This window comes from Pongo pygmaeus, chromosome 1 (assembly GCF_028885625.2).
Source record: "Pongo pygmaeus isolate AG05252 chromosome 1, NHGRI_mPonPyg2-v2.0_pri, whole genome shotgun sequence".
Lineage (NCBI taxonomy): Eukaryota > Metazoa > Chordata > Mammalia > Primates > Hominidae > Pongo > Pongo pygmaeus.
This window is the reverse complement of record NC_072373.2, coordinates 42,876,592-42,897,545: the sequence shown is the minus strand read 5'-3', so window position 1 is coordinate 42,897,545 and position 20,954 is coordinate 42,876,592. Positions and strand designations below refer to the sequence as shown.

Below are 20,954 nucleotides of genomic sequence, written 5' to 3'. Positions count from 1 at the left end.
GCCCTTCCATATCCTAGTGGAAGACGCTCTCAGCATCTGCCTTGCAGCCACATGGCCTTTATCATGACATGGCAGCAACTCCTGAGACAGGGAGGATGGAGGGGCTGACTCCTAGAATCAAAGGGTTTGAACAGGAATTGCCCACGAGGGGCTGGGAACAGGCTGCCAGAAGACACAGTGACAGAGCTGCACCACCACTGAGGAGGAGTATTCACCTCACCTCTGAAAAGCAGAGCCTCCTGGAGCTGGAGGAGATGGTTAGGAGTTATCACAGCCATTCCTCTGTCCCCATGCAGGACTGCACATAACCCATGACAGGCAGGGGAAGGAAGGTGTGTTCATTACCACCATCCTAAGTTAGTTTACCATCCTAGCCTAAGTTAATTTACCATCCTAAGCAAGAAAAGCAGGGAGGGAGGCAGCAGAGTGTTCATGCCTGACAGATGTCACTGGCGGAATTTCTGCTGCCATCAAGCCAAAAAGTTGACACATTCTATGAGGTAACATGTGAAAGGGGGTGAGCCAAGGGCGAGGTTGCCAGCCCCCACGCTTGTCCAGCTCTAAAGCACATGGTCATCCCACCACACACACAGCTGAGGGAAGAGTCTAGCTTTGAAAGGCTCCAAATAAGCTCCAGTCACCCCTCTCAAGCTCTGATGTCCTGCCGTAGGAAGCTGTTTTTCTCATTCAGTCAATTTCCTGATGCTGAAATTCAGGCTGTTTTTTTCCTGTTCTAGTCTTGGGAAATCTGGTTACTGTACTTTGTTATCATGATCATCTCATCAGCCTCCAATTCGTGAACCCCTCATTATCCTCCTCATCTCCAGGCTCTCCCCCATGTGGTGAGTGGTGGTCAACTGTTCCCCCTGCTTCGCTGTGGATGACATGCAGGAACTGGGTCTGCAGGGCCCTTGCTTTGCAGTGGGGAGCAAGAGGCAGGTCTTCTCACCCCAGAACTGAAGCTCCACCTATCCCCTCCGTTGGCTGGAGCACAGTGAAGAGGCACTTGGCGCCTATAATGTCGATGCTCACACTTGGCTGGGAAGGCGTGGGTTCAGGAGGAGAATGTGGGAGCTGGTGATTCCAGAGTGTTAGAGGGCATTTCCAGTTGTAACTCAGATGCCCCCTTCTCTGTGCTCCCCAAACACCTGGCCGCTCTTTCTCTCCTATCTCTCCTTTCAATGGGCTATAATTTTCTGGACCAGGGACCATAGCTTGTTCATCACTGTGTCCCCTGGCATGAGGTAGGTGCTTAATGTGGGTTTGACAGAGGAGGAGTGGGTTTGGAGCTTCTTTCCCAGGGGACATGAGCAAGTACTTTAGGGCAAGGTTTGTGAAAGTTGATCTCAGGACTATTTTAAAGGGAAGCTTGCTAAGATTCTGGATGTGGAATAAATGGATTTTTCCAGTTACCAGGAAATGAAAAATCCCACTGAGTGAGCAGAAAATGCAAGGACAACTTTTCAAACCTAGAGCAGCCACCACCACCCCAGCTGTGATTGTTCAGCTGTTTGCGCTGGAGGAAGGGGGTAGGCAGGGCTGGGTCACTAAGCAACCAAGCTCTGGCACCTGCTGGCAGGAGAGTTGGCGTGGGTCTTCCTCTAGTGGGGCCTCCGAGGGGGTTGGGCAGAGGGGCCCATGGGAGGGGGCGGGGGAGCCTGCTCTGACAGATTCCCTCTGTCTGCCTTTCAGCTTTGGGGAATGGCAGATTGGGGAGGAAGAAACCAATAAATCTTTTGTTTATTTTACTCTCCCAATTATATTGAGTGGGCGAAAGATCCTGGTTTGGCAGTGCCATTCATTGGTCTGGGCACCCACAGTCAATGGATGGAGCGGGGAGGAGCAGGCTGTACTGGGGCCCCGTACCTGAAGGGAGCCTGTCCCTGGGCCTAGGAACCCACACCCAGCCTTCGCTCTGTGTGACCTAGGGGAACCACCACTCTAGGCCTCACTTTCTCCCTCTGTAAGACGGGAAGACTTGGCGAACTCTGGGGCTGGGGATGATAAAGGCCATTTTGAGAAACACAGTTGCCAGAGGTAGGGCTCATGACTGGGGTGTGTGGAGGTATAAGGCTGTGTTCACAGATAAGGGCAGGCACAAGGGGCTGCTGGGAAATGGCTGGAATGTGCGATAGTAATGGCTGGTGATTGGGCCTTGATATGTGTCAGGTACTGTCTTAGGTGCTTTACTGGTAAACACTCAATCCTCAAAACTACCATATGAGGTAGGTACATTATTGTTGCTACTTAAGAGGAAACTGAAGCACGGGAAGGGGTCAAATAATGTGCCGAGGGTCACATAATAGTAAGTGGCAGATCCTGAAGTTGGACCCAAGTAGTCTAATGCCAGAGCTCCTAATCACTAAACTGTAGCTCTTTCCAGAATTCTCCAAGTAGTTGAAGCTCCAAGTAGTTGAAGCTCTTGACCTCACAAAGGATGCCCACAAATGCAGCCTCATGACAGCAGTACCATCTTGGAGTCACTGAAGATAGGACCCTTTGCCAGGCCATTTAGGGGACAGAGGAGATCAAATATTCCTGCCCCTGGGCCTTTATCGCACAGTGAGGGGATACAAGCATTAAAAGACTCAGAGCTAGTTAATAACTAAGTGGATATGTTTCAGTATCACATATTAATCCCTGAGCACCTGGGTGCCAAGACTGCCAGCCCGGGGTGGGGTTAACAGGGCAGGCAGCATGTGAGGAGAGGACTCGTGTGGGCTGGTGAAGAGGTGCCCCAGCCCTCAAAGCTGCAGGTGGAGGGAAGCCAGGAAGGGCTGCACTTCCCCAGTGGGCAGCGCAGGCTGGTGTCCTGGCTGCTGGCGCAAGTCTCAAGCTGCCCCTCCCCTTCTAGCAAGCATGGGCGGTGTGGGTATGCGGGGTGCTGGGTACTGACTCACCTCCGGAGACCACTCGGCTCCCACACACCACCTCTGAATGATCTGAATCATTTATGGGGCTGAATGCCCTGTCCTCCAGGGAGCTCCAGCTGGAGCTGGAGCCAGCATATGGAGGTGGAGAGAGCTCCCGCAGTCACCCGGGCCCTGTGCAGCCTGCAGGCAGAACCTATAAACTGGACTCCTAAAGTCACTCCTCTCAAGGCCTAGAGATTCTGCTGAGTTTCACTCTTTGGCTCTCAGAGCATCTGGAAGTCTACATAAAGCTGAGGAACCCTTTGTTTAAAGCATTCTTGTGCAGGGAAGTCCACTATGTGAGGGCAAGGATGTGATTTGGAGGTGGGGATGGATAGCTCCGACGGTGAGCCAATACGTAGCTCCTAGCTCTAGAGCACCAAGAGTGTGCCGTGACTCTGACCACATCCATCTCTCTAGACGCATATGAGGCTGGAAAGCCAGATGTTGACCTAACCTTGACCTTGCCATGACAGGGTAGTGGGAGAACATCTGGAGAAGGCTGGGAAGTCCCCACTACCTGAACCTCCTGTAGGGGCCAAGGCAGAGCTTCCCCTTGGCCCTCTGAAGATTTGCTGAAAATCACTGCCATGAGGCAAATTGATGAGCAGGCAAAAAGGCACACACATTTATTTAACGTGTATTCACGGGAGCCTTCAGAATGAAGACCCAAGCCCCAGTGGGGTACAGAAGCCCATACACATCCTGAGGTTACAGAAAGACTGTGGGCTCAGAGCATGGCCCCAAATAGGTTATGGTTGGTAAATCAGGTTTTAATGGCAACACAGGTTTTGGGAGGGGAAGAAGAGGAGGCTTGGCTAGCCAAGGTGGTCTTGTTATGTAGATGAAACCTCGCAGGTAGCAACCCTCAGAGAGAAGACATGGTAAATGTTTCTTTCAGATCTTTAAAGATGTCAGACTCCATTAATCTCTCCTAGATCTGGACAAGGGAAGAAGGCTTGGCCGCATTAAAGGAGATTCTCTATAGATGCAAATTTCCCCCACAAAAGACAGCTTTGCAGGGCCACCTCAGTCTGCTGGCCCTGTGACAGCCATCTCAAATTATGTCAAAGTAATATATTTTGGGGTCACATATTTTTATCTTTTTCACTCCTCATGACTCAGTTTGCTCTAGAATGTGGGTAGGTGGATCAGTTCATCTTGAGGCCCCTTCCTGATCTCTGAGCACAGGCTTCTGTGCCCCTGACCTTTCTGGGCAGTCCCCTGGGAGGTTTTGAGCAGGCATGCCCGCTACGCCTGCAGCAGCTCCTTTGAGCTGGGCTGGGCTGTCCAGGTCATTTTTTGTGTTCATTTTGCATCCCAGGAGAGTGGCCTAGTCCTAGGAAAAGAGCCTGGTCTTGGAGGGCTTGGCATGATGGAGGCCCAGTTGCTTAGATGTGGCATTGACTCCTCGCTTGGAATACAGAAAGTAAGGGAAGCTCCCAACTCTATGGGAAACAGATAAAACCAGCCAGTGACATGGCCTCCAGGTTTCCCCTGCCCTTTTTCTTTTTTATTGTGGTAAAATACACATAACATAAAATTTACCTTTTTTTTTTTTTTTTTTTTTTTTTTTTTAATCCCAAGACAGAGTCTCAAATCTGTCACCCAGGCTGGAGTGTAGTGGTGCGATATTGGCTCACTGTAACCTCTGCCTCCCAGGTTCAAGTGATTCTCCTGCCTCAGCCTGCCGAGTAGCTGGCACTACAGGCATGGGCCACCACGCTTGGCTAATTTTTTTTGTATTTTTAGTAGAAACAGGGTTTCACCATGTTGGCCAGGATAGTCTCAGACTCTGGGCCTCAAGAGATCCGCCTGCCTTGGCCTCCCTAAATTCTGGGATTACAGGTGTGCGCCACTGCACCCAGCCAAAATGTACCATTCTTAAGTGTATAGTGCAGTGACATTAAGCATAACCTCACATTGTTGTACAACCATCACGACCATCCATTTCCAGAACTTATGTTTTCCCCAACTGAAACTCCTTACCAATTAAACAGTAACTCCCTATTTTCCCCTCCCGCCACCCCTGGCAACCACCATTCTACTTTGTCTCTATTAATTTGACTATTCTAGGAACTTCATATAAGTAGAATCACACAGTATTAATCCTTTTGTGACTGGCTTATTTCATTTAGCTTAATGTTTTCAAGGTTCATCCATGTGATAGCATGTGTCAGAATTTCCTTCCCTTTCCAGGCTGAATGAGATTCCATTGTATGGATACAACACATTTTTTGTTTATTCATCCATCAATGGACACTTGGGTTTCATCCATCAGTGGACCCTTGGGTTACATCCATCAGTGGACACTTGGGTTTCATCTATCAATGGACCCTTGGGTTACATCCATCAGTGGACACTTGGGTTTCATCCATCAATGGACCCTTGGGTTGCTTCCACCTTTTTTGGCTATTGTGAATCATGCCGCTGTGAACCTGGGTGTTCAAATACTGGTTTTCTGATATTTGAGTCCTTGCTCTCACATCTTCTGGGTGTATACCCAGAAGTGTAATTGCTGAATCACACGGTAATTCTGTTTAACTTTTGAGGATCACCATACCATTTTCCACAGTGACTGCATTATTTTACAATCCCACCAGCAATGCACAGGGCTGCAGTTTCCCCGCATCCATGCCAATGCTTGTTATTTTCTTGTTTATTGTTTTTATTAATAAGCATCCTGATATGTATGAAATGGTATCTCACTGTGGTTTTGATTTGCATTGCCCTAATGATTAGTGATATTGAGCATTTTTTCACGTGTTTGTAGATCATGTATAGATCTTCTTTGGAGAAATGTCTGTTCATGTCCATTGTCTATTTTTTAATGAGGTTTTTTTTTGTATTGTGGTAGTTCTTTATATATTCTGCATATCAATCCCTTATGGCATATGTCATTTGCAAAGGAATACTCTCTAAATTGGCCTGAAAGAACTGAGAGAGCTTAGGAGAGAGTTGACCTGGGATGGGGTATTGGGACCCACTCACTCACCTACCCACCGTCTGTCCTTAATTAACTCTGCAGTACTCTGGTTCAGGGTGGTCTGGGAATACAAAGATGGAAAAGGTACAGTCACTGACTGTGGTGTGCTCATAGTCTAATGAGGGACACAGGCTTGTACCACTAACACTAATGTACAGAGTCAAAGCAGTGCTGGAATAATTGGGCATATGCTGATGTTGTTGGAAAATCCACTAATTCTGGATAAGAGTGGGTATCCCAAAAGACACTGTCAGTTCCAGGGGCAGGAGGCCAATTCTGTCAGATGTAGAGAAGGAAGGACTTTTCAGGCAGAATGGTCAGATGAAGGGCTCAGGGAGACTGAAAGGAGGCTGACCTAGGTGAGGCTGGGTGAGGGGACAGGGACCTAGCCGGAAATCCAAGGAGGAAAACACCCAAAGGAAGACCTTCTAGAAACTCTTCAGGACATAAGAAGATGTCCCAAGGGAAAATTCCTGTGGCCATCTCAGAAGCTTGAGTGTCGCCCTATTCTGTCTGGTTCAAACTTTAGACCTCTGAGCTAAAAAGGGGGCTTCATGAAGACCTGGAGCAGGGGAGAACAGAAATGGAAAGGATTTGGGTCATCTATTCTCAGAAGCAGAGGACAGAATTCTCATCTGGTGTTCAGTAGTCTCAGAAGTAAATGGGTCCATGGACCAGCAATCCTACAAGACCTTTATAAAATTCTGGAACCTTTTAATCACATTTATTTTGGGGTTTAGGGTGCATGCGTGTTACTGCTTCTTTGTGTTTTCTTCAATGCATGAAGCAAATGTTTAATGAACCCCTATTGTGTGCCTGACACTGTTCTGGGAGCCGCCTCAGTGAACAAGCCAAAGACCCTGCCTTGAGGGAACTTCTTCCGAGATAGCCCACACAGTTGTGTTCTAGGCCACAGCCTGGCCTTGGAGTGGCTGTGGATATCAGAAAAACCTCCAGAATCGAGTACATGGGCACAACTTTACAGAAGAGCTCTGGGATGTAGCAGAGAGGAAGGGAGTCTGTCTAGACCTGGGGCTAGGGTAACCAAATGCACTGGATCCCCCGGACTGTCCTGGTTTTAGCAGTGAAAGCCCTGCATCCCGAGAAAACCCTCAGCCCCAGCACACTGGGACAGTCAGTCGCCCTACCTGGGACTGAACAGCTGGAAAGCATGGTCACTTCTCCATGAGGCACAGCAGGCATCATGCCAGAGGCACACATGACTTTAGAGGTCCACAAAAATGTTTTAATTTCTTTAAAATCATGAGAAAAAAAATGAACATTTAGGTTGAAGAAAGTGTTTTAATATAGGACATTGATGTATTTGTCTTTTTACCAATGCAATCATAGAATATAATTTTCAGTGGGTTTTTTTTAATGGAGGAAGAAGCCCTTGACCCCAAAGAGAAAAGTTCTTAGGACCCATGAAAGTCATAATGTGGCCTTGGCTGAAGGGCCTATCAGGGATCAAGGTCCCATATTGGGTCCCCACTGACCAAGCTTTGGTCAAATGACTACTGAAGATGATAATGGAAAAATTTGGACAAATGACTACTGAAGATGATGATCATGATGATGATGGTGATGATGATAATTTGGATGATGACACACTAGCTAACATTTATGGAGTGCTTACTGTGTACTTACATTGTGCTAAGCACTTTCAGGCCTGAGATCTCATTTCATCTTCACAACAAATGTATAAACTGCATTTCATAAAGAAATCAGGCTCCGTGTGGTGGCTCATGCCTGTAATCCCAGCACTTTTGGAGGCCAAGGTGGGCGGACTGCTTGATTTTTTTTACCTTCACATCAATCCCATGAGGCAATAAAGGATTTTTATCCCAAGGCATAGAGATTTTCTGACTTTCTCAAGATCATGTAGCGAGTAATAGGAGTCAGAAGCTAAATACACACTCATGTTCATCCTGCAGGTATTTACTGAACCTCTGCTACATGTCAAGCTGGCACTGGGATCTGGGACGCCATAGAGGGCAAGACAGGTGTGGGTGCCTCTCTCACGGAACTCAGTATAAATGGAAATCCAAGGCTCACTGCACTGTAATTCCTAGGAGAAATTAAGACCTCAAGAACCACTGAATCAAGTATTGAGCAAGTGTTTCCTATTTGCCTCATGCTCAGAGCCACCAGGCATAGAGAAGTAGTAGCAGTGGATGTAAGTCATTAAAGAGCTTCAGTCTAGTTGGGAAGAAGACCCGAGATGGATGGTCTACTTGGAGGTTAATATAAGTAGCCAGGCACAGTGGCTCACGCCTGTAATCCCAGCACTTTGGGAGGCCAAAGTGGGAGGATCACTTGAGGCCAGGAGTTTGAGACCAGCCTGGGCAATATAGTGAGAGCCCCATCTCTTAAAAAAACAAAATAGAAATTGGAGTCTTAGTGAGGTGGACTTGATCAAGTTCACAGAAGACCAAGGGCATGGCCAGCACAGGTCACCTGTGGCCCAGCATGCAAGGCAGCATGGTCTAATGGTGAAGAGTAACAGCATCTTTCTTGTTATTTAGGGGATTAAATGACATCAGGACCTTGAACCCTTCAGGGCAGTGCCTGACTACTGTCGATTTTTAATATAATAATGAGGCCCTGCAGGGGCTTGAACCTAGGTCCTGTAAGGGAGCTACTGTTCCCTGGTATGACCCACTCTAGCTGAGCTGTGCAGAGACTGAGATGGTCACCTCAAAGAGCAGGGGACCCTGTGCCCAGGCTATGGGGCATGCTGGCAACCCGGGGAGTCGGCTGGAGTGGCCTGATCTGGGCTTCCTGAGGCTTTTTGTCCCAGATCACACTGTACTTGCTCTGGTGTGCCACAGCACATCCATCTCTGTCTTCCCTTCTCAGGTCACCTGCAGACTCCCAAGGACAAGGTCACACCCCATCTGTGTCATCTCCCAAGGTGCCTTTCACGATCCTCACCCATAGGCAGTTCATTCAGTTACTACTGGCGGACTGTTGACATTGACCATCTGCTCTACGTTTTTGTCTTTGGGGACTTGAGTGTCTTTCCATTCTCAGCCTCCACCCCCCACCTCTTTTTTCCCTCTGCTCTGTTAATACACCCTACCAGAGCTGCTCAAATTCCACATGGAGCAGAAGCTCCATGCTAAAGCCCCTTCCCTGCTCTGCTGCAAATAACCTATTAGGGAACACAGTTAAGGAGTTCCGAACCCTTTTATTTTTGGGACAATGGACAGTGCCATAGAGGGACCTGTGGAAATCAACCCCTTCACTGCCGTGGTGGGTCTGTGGAGTCCATTTCAGAACACAGGCCTTCGAAGGGAGGGGGCCCTGCAGTAAGGCCCCATAGAGATTCCTCTTTCTCATTTGGTTGAGACCATCACAAAGGGACCAATGACCTTTTTTTTTTGAGACGGAGTCTCGCTCTGTCACCCAGGCTGGAGTGCAGTGGCGCAATCTTGGCTCAATGCAACCTCTGCCTCCCAGGTTCAAGCGATTCTCCTGCCTCAGCCTCCCGAGTAGCCGGGATTACAGGCACACGGCTAATTTTTTTGTTTCTGTTTTTGTTTTTGTTTTTTAGAAGAGACAGGGTTTCATTATGTTGCCCAGGCTGGTCTTGAACCCCTAACCTCACCTTTGAATGTGGTTTGGACATTGAGCAGGGTATTTCAAATCCAGCCCAGATAGATGGGTGTCTGCCCCTTTCCTGCAGAGGTTCCCATCTAGGGCAGGCCCAACAGAAGCACCGGGTGTTTGGGGTCTGGAAGGCAGCTGCAGGTGGACATTCTCCTGTAGGAGGGGCCTGAGGCTTTCCTCCCTGACTTAAGCCTGGAGATGGCTTCCTTCCAAGGGGCGAAAGAATTGCTGCTGACAGATTTGCTAAGAGCTGAGAAAGAGGAAATGTGGCAAAGGCTCATGGTGAATGGCTTCCGGGGTATTTTTTGTTTTGTTTTCTCGAGTTGTGTGTGTTAAGAATGCATAGACCGGCTTGGGCTTGGCTAAGATAGTCTTGCTGACAATAGAGGAAAGTGGTGAGCAGTGAAAAAGTAAAGTTGTGGCGGTTAGAAATGTTCTTTGTGCTCCTTTAGATTGGTTATTCCTGCTGCCATTCAGCCATGCTAGCTAGCCTCCAAGAGGCCCCCATCTCCACACCCAATTCTCTGAAATAGAAGAGGAAGCAATGATGAAAAAAAACACCACCCTATCTTATGTGTAAAATCTTAGTCCTGCGAAGGGGCCCTTAGAGCTTCTCCAGTATCACTTCATGATTTCACAGATAAGGAAACTGAGGCCCTGAGAGGGGAAGTAGCTCCCCAGACATCACAGGTCATTTGATGGTCTTGCATTTGTTCTCATCAGCCAGCTGCCAAGAGCTGAGCCATAGGGCTAACGCCAAAGTCCAAAGCCTCATGTATGTTCTTGGCATCAGACCCTCAGGGTGCAGCTGAGTGTGAGGTGCTCCTGGACCTGGGGTCTGGGGTGGGCTCTGGCCTGAGACTCCCCAGGCTGTCTTGCCCTCCCCTGCCACCCAATCAACAGGTATTTATCTGACACCTACTTAAAGTTTGGCCCAGGTTTCAGCCAAGTGGGGTGCCAAAAAGCTTAGGCACCAAACTAATGTCTGTCTCCATCCAGAGAGCATCTCACTGGGGAGATGGGATTAACATGTGAAACAATCATTAAACAATAAAAGGCAGCATATAATTAGATGCCAGCTGTAGCCATACAGGCTCTGAAATCACCTCTATAGGCTCTTGCATTATGGATTTAACATAAGCCAGCAGCTACAGAGATTTGTGACGATGGTAATTTGTACTTTTGCTGCAATGGGAATCTGAGGCTGTGAGGCCCATGGGGCTGCTGTTTGGGAGCGAGTCACAGAACTAGGGAGTGAGCCTAGCCGCCTACCTCCATCCCTACCCCAGCCAGCTTTGTTGCCTCCTCATCGCAGAATGGAGGAAAGTGAGCAAAATCCAGGGAAGTGCCCAAGCCTTTGTCTTCTTGTGAAAAGTGTCCATGAAATGAGAGTGAAGTTACAAAGGCCCATTAACTGGTGGTGTGAGGAAATACACAGGAAACGGGAAGTATGATTCAGGAGAAAGAAAGAGACCAGGACAAAACTGTGATTACCTTTCTCCATGTGGGAATCAAAATGCCAGGGATCTGGTATATTAAGAGAGCAGAGGATGGAGAGATGGCTATAGACTGGAGAAATTGCATTGGGAAACTACATAGAGAAGGTGGAACTAGGGCTAATAGTGTTCTAGGCAGGAGACTGCACAAACAACAGCATAGAGCAAACTACTGCACATGGCCAGGTTCCATAAATAAAGTTTGTTTTGTTTTTGAGACAGGGTCTTGTTCTGTCACCTAGCCTGGAGTGCAGTGGCACAATCACGGCTCACTGCAGCCTTGAACTCCTGGGGGCTCAGGTCATTCTCCCACCTCAGCCTCCTGAGTAGCTGGGACTACAGGTGCACTTCACCGTGCCCAGCTAATTTTTGTATTTTTTTGTAGAGACAGGGTCTCACTGTGTTGCCCAGACTGGTCTTGAACTCCTGGGCTCAAGCGATCATCCTGCCTTGGCCTCTCAAAGTGCTGGGATTATAGGTGTGAGCCACCATGCCAGGCCCATAAATAGTGTGAACTCAGTCACATTCATCCAGTAGCCGCTTTTGTGCCACAATAGTAGAGTTGAATAGTGGCAACAGACTGCATGGCCTGCAAAACCTAATGTATTTACTGTCTGGCCCTTTACAGAAAAAGTTTGCCAACCACTGGTGCAGAGAAAGGAATTAACAAACTCTATGGGCATGTGGCCAATCAGAAGAAGGACTCAAGGAAATTGAAAACTGAAATTGGCTCAGAGGGGTAGAGCTTTGTTTTCCTGGGATGATAGTCACCATACATGCCTTTGGATGGGTTTGGTGATTTTCAAAACACTTTTGTACCCATTATCTCATTTGATTTTTACCTTCATATAAATCCTGTGAGACAATAAGGGATTTTTATCCCAAATTTATAGATGAAGAAACTGAGGCTTAGAGATTATCTGACTTTCTCAAGGTCATGTAGTTAGTCATGGGAGTCAGAAGCCAAACACACACTTGTGTTCATCCTGCAGGTACTTAACCCCTACTATGTGTCAAGCTGGAACTGGGATCTGGGACACCATAGAGGGCAAGACAGTCGCGGGTGCTTCTCTCACAGAACTCAGTCTAAATGGAAATCCAAGGCTCACTGCACTGTAATTCCTAGGAGAAATTAAGACCTTTTTTGTCCACTGTAGGCAATAGGGGATCATTGAAGGTTGTTGAGCAAGTATTTCCTATTTGCCTCATGCTCACAGCCACCAGGCACAGAAAACAAATTGAAGTATGATGTAAGTCATTAAAGAGCTTTAGTCTAGTTGGGAAGAAGACCTGAGATGGATGAGTCTACTTGGAGGTTAATGTAAGTAGCCAGGTGCGGTGGCTCACACCTGTAATCCTGGCACTTTGTGAGGCTGACGTGAGAGTATTGCTTGAGGCCAGGAGTTTGAGACCAGCCTGGGCAACATAGCAAGGCACCTCATTTCTACAAAAAAAAAAAAAAAAAAAAAAAAATTAGCTGGGAGTGTGGCGCATGCTTGTAGTCGCAGCTACATGGGAGGCTGAGGCAGGAGGATTGCTTGAGCCTAGGAGGTCGAGGCTGCAGTGAGTTGTGATTGCACCAGTGTACTCTCGCCTGGGTGACAGAATGAGACATCTCAAAAAAAAAGTGTGTGTGTGTGTGTGTGTGTGTGTGTGTGTGTGTGTAAGTAGATGCTTACTTAAGTGCCAGATAGTATAGTGTTGCCTTTAGATGTAGGTTAGCTTTAGCCTTACTGTGCCTCACTTTCCTTGACTGTAAAATGAGCATCATAATAGTATTTTTTGTGATACATTTGCTGTGATGATGAAATGAGCTAATACATGCTAAGTGAGTAGAATAGTGCATGGTACATATTAGCTGTAGTGAATCATCATCATCATCATCATTCAGGGCTGGAGTGATCAGGAAGAGCTTGACAAATGAAGCGACTTCTGATGGGCAAACAGGCGTGAGATGATTCAAATTGTGGGCCAGATGGAGGAAAGACTGACAAATTTAAAAAGAGTGAGAGTGAATTTTTTAGCAAAAATGAGGTTTATGATTTTGGTCAAGAAAAAGTAGGCACGAATGTATATAATAGCTGCAGCACTGCGGGTGGGACACACATCCTCCTCAGCCCACCCTCATCATGGGGACCCCCTCTCATTGCCGCAGCATTCCTGGGGGCACCGTGCCCACCTGGGAATACCAGAAGCCACGCGACTCACTCAGAGCCTCTCCTTAGGGCATTAGGTCACTCCCCAGTCACCAAAATTAAGATTACATATGTCATTGATTAGAGTGCAGAAGTAGGGTTTTGTTGCTGTTGCTTTAGTGATAAAATAAAGAAAAACAGCCTAGGGCAAATCTGCTTTGAGTTAGACCCCAGACGAAAGGGGTATGGTCCTCCTTATTTTGTTAAGAATATTTAAATGGAAGCATTAGAGAATCACTCAGGGTGGGGGTGTCGCTGTGAACCCCTAGCACCCAGCCTCTTTACTTGGCTGTTCCCCAATCACCTCCAGAGCTAAAAGAGGACATTGCCTTTTTCCACGGCGTAGGACACGTGAGCACAAACCTATTTTTCACCAGTGCCCTGGACATGCCAAGTGCATTGGGAACAGCTCAGCCATCTGCCACCAATGCCAGGGGCTTAATCGGAGTAAATGAATTCTATGCTAGATGCACTGAGATGTGTGAGCCCCCCAGGAGAGACACTTCACATGCCAATGTCTGTATTTGTTAAATCATAACAGAGTTCCCTATTCTGTCTCTATCTTGGGCCATCCCAAGAGGCAAAACTGTCTGCTTGGTTTCTCGCTTTGTACCCGTGGACAGATCCTTCACTTTGAAGGCTTAAGAATCTGGCAGGTGAATAGAAATCAGAGTCTTTGCCTCATCCTCTGAAGATTGCTATAGTATCGATCTCGCTCGCATGGCAGATAGCGCCTGTTAGGTAAACCTTTGGGGTCTTTGTGTGTTTCTTGGCACCAAGTGTTAATTCTGCAGCTGGATGAAGACCCTTGAGGTCTGGAATTGTTGTGAGGGGTCTGTCTATTTCAGTTCTTTTCAAATGTTGCTGCGAATTAAAATCAACTGGGAGATTTTTTAAATTCCCATGCCCAGACTGCACCCCAGACCAATTAAATCAGAATCTCCAGGGATAAAGCCCAGGCAACTAAGTTTCTAAAGATCCCCCAGATGATTGCACTGTGTAGACAAGTTTAAGAACCACTGGTCTGGATCATACGCCATCTCTTGGGTGGAAAAAGGATCCATGAGCCCTCGTGGCTGTGGCTGGCTGGCCTACTTCAGGAGGTGATTCATTTGGTCCATGGGTCACATCTTGTCTGCCAGATATTTTTGTGGGCAGCAGCCATCCCAGACCTGGGTGCTGACATTCCATGGCTGTGACATTCATAGTGTTGGCTACACACGGGGCTCCTGGCACTCCCAGACAGGGCTCCCCATCACCAGCTAGAGGGCCAGGCCTCAGAATGGTGAGGTCAGGGCTGCTGTCTTTTGCGTCAGCCCTGGAAGGCAGAGGTGCCTGTAGCTACTTTCGTCACTTCCCCGCGTTTATGGTGGGAAAGGGAGAGACAGATGGGTCTATCTGCTGAAGAAAAGGGGAACAGGAAGAAGAAACCCTAGGCTAAAGCAGCTTTGCTTCTCACTGTATTCAAAATCAAGCCTTTGAAAGCCACAGCACAGCTGCCTTTTCTTACGGGGAAATGGCTCTAGCTTGGTTGGAAACTATGAGAGGAGATCTTTCCGGAGCTTCTAGAATTTTCTTTCCATCACTTAATTCTTTTTTATAGACAAGTATGAGAAAGCTATTACCTCCTGAGGAGCAACAGCCTACATGCGTCAGAGACAGAGTGAGTGTATAATAGTAACCAGACAACGGGGTCTTTCTAATTGGAAGCTCCCAGCGGGAAGGTATAGGGGTAGGGCAAGGGTCAGGCACATCTGGTCCCATAGACACGTGCTCAGCTGGCAAGGACAGGATGGGGAGCTCTGGGAGCTACCCAAGGGAAGGGATGAGGAAAGAGAGGTTTCACTATAAGAGTCCCCGGGTTAATGGACTGATAGTGAATGAAGAGAGTCTGTGAGGCTCACACTACTTGTTACTCACCTCCGGCAAGTGGGAAATGGCCAGGGCTGCTTGCCCTTGGGTGGTCTGCAACAGAATCAAGGTTCAGTTCCAGAGACCTGGGAAGGCACACAGGAGAAGGCTGGGCGCTGCATCCTGGTGGCTGCATCTCACTCAAGTTAGAAGTCCTTCCTTCCCACCTTCACAGGTGACATGGTGCCTCTGGGGCCTGACCCACTGCTTAGACTTATCTTAGATGAACATTCACAGATCAGGTAACTTACAGGCTTTGGTTTAACAGCTGCTTATCCCAGCCCTGCAGCAAAGAGTTTCAGTGATCATTATGGGTGTGGCAGGCCAGCCCCTTCAGCAAAAGATGCCGTCCCATGGTGGCTACATGGTGAATTGAGAAGAACATGGGCCTTAGATGGATTTGATTCCAGTTCCTACTTAGCCTCTTACTAGCAGGGGACCACAGGCATGTTTCTTAAACTCAGCCTCAGTTTTGTTATCTGTAACATAAGAATGACATACATAGTATGTAAGAGAAGGTATGTGAAATTACCCAGCACAGGCTGTTATTAATAGGTCAGGACCCCTTGGGGAGAGTACAGCGGGAGCAGACAGGCCAGGGAACAATGCCACGATGGAAAGAGGATGTCAGAAGCTGGGTGCGGTGGCTCACACCTGTAATGCCAGCACTTTGGGAGGCCAAGGTGGGTGGATCATTTGAGGTCAGGAGTTCGACATCAGCCTGGCCAATATGGTGAAACCCCATCTCTACTAAAAAATACAAAAATTAGCTGGTGTGGTGGCGTGTACCTGTAATCCCAGCTATTTGGGAGGCTGAGGCAGGAGAATTGCTTGAACCTGGGAGGCGGAGGTTGCAGTCAGCCAAGATTGTGCCACCGCATTCCAGCCTGGGTGACAGAGGGAGAAGAAAGAAAAGAAAGAAAGAAAGAGAGGAGAGAGAGAAAAGAAGAACGAACGAAAGAAAGGAAAGAAAGAAAGAGAAAGAAAGAAAGGAAAGAAAGAAAGAAAGAAAAGAAAAGAAAAGGAAAGGAAAGAAAAGAAAAAAGGAAAGAAAGAAGGAAAAGAAAGAAAGGAGGATGTCAGCTGGGCTGAGGGGTTGGAGGTGGGAGGCTGGAGCCATGCCAGCTTCTCTTGGCAGCCAGAGCCTGACATTGTATCGGTTCTGTGAGATTGGAAAGTGGGAGAAGGAATTGATGGCAGGTTGTTCAGGGTGGTGTGTCTGCCACATGGCTTGCTGAAGGGAGGAAGGTAGGGCAAAGCTCTGTCACGGGTGCCCTGTTGTGTTCTGCGGGGTGGTGGTGTGACATCACGGCAGCTGTGAAATTCCCCAGCCAAACCCAGACACCCACAGGACAGTGTCAGATGGTGTCAGAGTCATCCCTCGCTGGGCCTCAGTTTCCTCATTTGCCAAAGGAGAATCCTGATCCACCCCAAGTCTGCTACACTTCTAACATCAGGCAAATTCTGGGTAGGTTCTGACCAACCAGTTCCTGCACTCCCAGCCACTCAGGGATAGTGTGAAGATAAAACCGGGAGGTGGGTAACAGTGAACTTGAGAGTTCCAGAGAACTGACTGAGAGACAGTGGCTTCGACCCCAGAATTCACCCCTGTATTCTCTCTACAATGTGAGGGCCATTGACCTCAATCTCCTCAATTTCATTATTCACTTATCCTTCCCAGGGGGTGGGAGGAGGAGGGCATCTGGAAACATACGAGAAGAATGAACACATGGTCTCACAGGAGGAACACAACGGGACAGACCTAGAATTTCTGTTTTGTTCTGTACATACTGACTGTAGGGCGTGAGGCAAGTTGCTGAACTTCTCTTAGTCTCAATAGTCTCACCTGTAAGATGAGGTAATAAACTATCTTGCAGACTTCTGGTTTGTGAGAATCAAATGAGAGAATGTATGCCAAGTACTTGGCACAGAGGAGATGCTAAGTAAATTCTAGATGTCCCTGTGCCCAGTAGCGGTTTATCTCCTCTGTTATGGTAGAGGGCTACAGCCCTTCATCCCTGCCGGTTCACTCATTCATTTGACAAATAGATATTTACTTCTTGCTATGTGAAAAGCACTGTGGCAAGTGATGTGGGGCCTGAACTGGTCTCCATGTGTCCTTGGTCCTTGGGATCTAAGAGAACTCTTGTCTTCCTGATCAGCAGTATATACTGGCACCACAGGTAGACACCTGTCCCTCCAGCTGTGTTGTTACTTCCTTGAGGAGACAGACCATGGCTTCTATTTCTTTGCATCTCCCATAGCATCAAAGAAGCATCTTTTCCATAGCAGCTCTCCATAAGCAAATGCGGCTCTGCTCGTTCACCAGATTCATAGTCAGTGCCTGAGTGCCAGACACTTTCACACTAATCTCAAGACAAGCCTGTGCAGTAGGTATTGTTCCCATTTCACAGATGAGGAGACTGAGGCTTAGAGAAATCTGAGTTACTTCCCCAAGAGGGCTGGCTAGACACTGGCACAGCTGCAATTTGACCTCTCATTGTTTGACTCCGAGTCCGTGCAGTTAGTTCCACTCTGCAGGGCTGGGTGCTCACTTCTTGGTTAGAGAGGCTTTGGGGAGGGTGTGGTTGTTCCCTTTCTCACCCTAAGAACTACTACACATCCACCTCCACTTCTGTGTCTCTTCCAGAATGTCTGTAAACCTGTGGAGGAGACACAGCGCCCACCCACACTGCAGGAGATCAAGCAGAAGATTGACAGCTACAACACGCGAGAGAAGAACTGCCTGGGCATGAAACTGGTAAGCGCCCATCCACCCTCAACCTGGCCCCTGCTCCACCACCCGCTTCGGGTTTGGCGCCTCTGCCCTCTCTCTGAATTCTGTGGCTACTCCCTGGCAGGTCCCTGCCTTTCCTCCGGCCTCCAGAGGCCTCAGGGGTCTGGAAGGCTGATAGCCAGAGCCCTCAGTGGCCTCCATGTGCTTTAGGGAAATAGATCTGACCCTTTCATTTTTTGCTTGTCATTTTGGGAAGCTCTTTGAACTCCTCTGAGCTTCAGTGTAAACTAAGTGATTAAATGATACATAATGACCAAGGGCCCAGTATTGCTTGGCCCCCAGGGAGCCAGGACAATGGGACTTAGCTGCTCCCCTTCCTACCCCTTCGATTGTGAGAGAGGGACATACTCGCTCAAAGAGGGCAGGGCACCCAACTTAGCACCCAGTTGGGAAAGGCTGTCTTCAATAGGGGAGAAGGTAGAAAAACACTGCCCCCTGCTGGTGGCTGGCATCAACTGGCTCTTTGGGGTTCAGCCAGATGGAGCACCAGAAAATCCAGTCGCAAATGGACCTGGGTTTAAGTCTTAAAGGCTGTTTCTTAGTAAAAAGATACAGGAGGAAATCTAGTGGGCTGGTTCTCCAAGGCCCTCATTATAGAGCCTTCCTGCTTCCTGCCTGGTTCAGAGGTACAAACTAGAGTGGCTACCCCACACCCTGCCTCTTACAATGGGGACTCACCAAAGGCAACCGGTTGCAGGAGGTTTGGGGGAGCTGGCCTGAGCCTCCTGGGAGGGAAATCCACTGCAGCCCCACAGGTCCTCTTTGGTAGCTGGATCCTGAGGGTCTTCTCCCAGCCCACTATGGGGAAAGGGATCTCTGCTCCTTCCTCCAGCTCTCCCACGTCAGCAGAGGCAGGAAAGAACTCAAGGAGACAGGTGGGTGCTGCTGGGGCAATGGCCCCGAGTGGCAGATAGGATCATGCAAAGTGGACGGCCCTGACCCCCTATGACATGCTCCCCCTGGCAGAGTGAAGATGGCACCTACACGGGTTTCATCAAAGTGCATCTAAAACTCCGGCGGCCTGTGACGGTGCCTGCTGGGATCCGGCCCCAGTCCATCTATGATGCCATCAAGGAGGTGAACCTGGCGGCTACCACGGACAAGCGGACATCCTTCTACCTGCCCCTAGATGCCATCAAGCAGCTGCACATCAGCAGCACCACCACCGTCAGTGAGGTCATCCAGGGGCTGCTCAAGAAGTTCATGGTTGTGGACAATCCCCAGAAGTTTGCACTTTTTAAGCGGATACACAAGGACGGACAAGGTAGGAGAAAGAGTGCACCCAACCAGACCGTTCCATTCCTACCTGTGTCCAAGCCCACCCACTAAAAGTCCTGCCAGCCTTGGGTGGGAGCTGTGGGCTTCTCCTGAGCACCAGGGGGCCAGCTGCCCATGTGGTGTTCAGATCTGTGGAATCCGGGCAGGGAGGCAAGAGCAGAGAGCTTGATAGAGCAGCTCACTGTGTCCCTGACTCTGCATATGACTTCAGGAAAACCACACCCTAGGCTCCCATTTCCTGATCTGTGCAATGGGAGGAATCTGCCCTACCATTCCTAATCTTTCAGGAGATGATGTGAATGGAATCATGCTTTAAACTCTGAGCAGACACCCAAGATAAAAGGTTATTGCCCTGTTCATTACTGTCATGTTCATTTCATTAAAAGGCCCGTGTCTACTTCCAGTTGTATGTACCCCACCTCTGCATTTCCAATCCTTTTGCCCAAGCCTGGGCCCCACCCTTCTTTTCTGGGATGAGCTCCCAGCCCCCTCTCTTGGTTTGCAGTGCTCTTCCAGAAACTCTCCATTGCTGACCGCCCCCTCTACCTGCGCCTGCTTGCTGGGCCTGACACGGAGGTCCTCAGCTTTGTGCTAAAGGAGAATGAAACTGGAGAGGTGGAGGTAGGTCTGGACCCCTTGTGCAAACCCAGCCCTTAGGGCACCCTGGCTGGGTGCAGGTGGGCGTTGTCCTAACTACCCCACATAGGTGGGAGCCACACAGCAGGGGCAGGAAGATGACTGTTGAGAGAGTGAGCAGGGGTGGGTGATGGGCCTGGGGGTCAGTGTTGCAGCCAGGACTCTGAGCACCCTGGGGTAGCATGTTAGGGCCTGTGTGTGGCAAGGCCTGTGGAAAGAAAGGATTTCATGTGCTTTATTTCTGAAAACTCAGGGAGGAGGGGAACCAAGAAACTCCCTGTGCTCAGGCACAGGCTGTTTTTGCTTCAAAATGGCCCGAGGGCTACCAAGCTCCATCTCTGGGCTCCACTGGGTATAGACATTTTTGAGCCATTTGTCCTCCCTTTTCTTGACCTCCATCCCCCCAAGGGGAGCTAACCAGTGTGCAGTCTTGTGGCATAAACTGGAGTAAAACCAGGCCGGTGCCACCCATGGCCTGAGAATGACCAACAGGGGAAGGTCTCGGTGTTCGTCACACTGTGTTCAGTGGAGGCCTAGAGTTTTAAGGAGCAGTTTTGGGAGTCACTGCAGAGATTTAGGGATCAAGGCAGCTGGGACTCTGTCCCTTCTCCCCATTTCAGCAACGGCCGCTCTGCTCCCATCTGCTTTCTTTATTGGCATCTGTGCAGAATATGTTTGGAAAAAGTACTCCATGGACAGTATCTGAATGCTGCTGGCCCTGTGGAAAGCTCAGGCACTTTGAAGTGTGGAGACCTGGGCTCTAGCTCCAGTTCTGCTGCAATAAGCTCTGTGATTGTGATTATGCCACCTTCCCTGTGTGGACTTGAGGTTTCTCACTTATCCATAGCGAGGACCAGACCAGATAAACCTTAGTACTCTATTGTGTTCAAAGAGCTTAGGAGTCTCAATTGTTGGCCCCACAGGGCTTGTGCTCTTGGGTCAGCCTGACGGAAGTCCAACTTGCCTTCTGCCCTCAGAGGCCAGGTCCTTTAGGGGTAGGCCTGAGCCAATCAGGCTCTCATTATCTGCTCTGCCAGTCATGGGAGGTAGATACCCCAATTTCCCAGCAGATAACAGGCTGAGAAGGGTGGAAAGCTGTGCTTGAGGTCACACCACTGGGGAGAGGTGGAG

General features: G+C 48.8%; 1 protein-coding gene across 2 annotated transcripts in view; it reads left to right on the top strand.

The window, feature by feature from the left end:
* Positions 1-20,954, top strand: part of RASSF5 (Ras association domain family member 5) — an 82,841-nt gene that overhangs the window by 57,221 nt on the left and 4,666 nt on the right. For both annotated transcript variants that reach the window (XM_054480176.2, XM_054480256.2), the window contains 3 exons: positions 17,763-17,873; positions 18,876-19,173; positions 19,693-19,808. In XM_054480176.2, the coding sequence (XP_054336151.1) occupies positions 17,763-17,873; positions 18,876-19,173; positions 19,693-19,808 (525 nt within the window). The remainder of the gene's footprint in view (positions 1-17,762; positions 17,874-18,875; positions 19,174-19,692; positions 19,809-20,954) is intronic.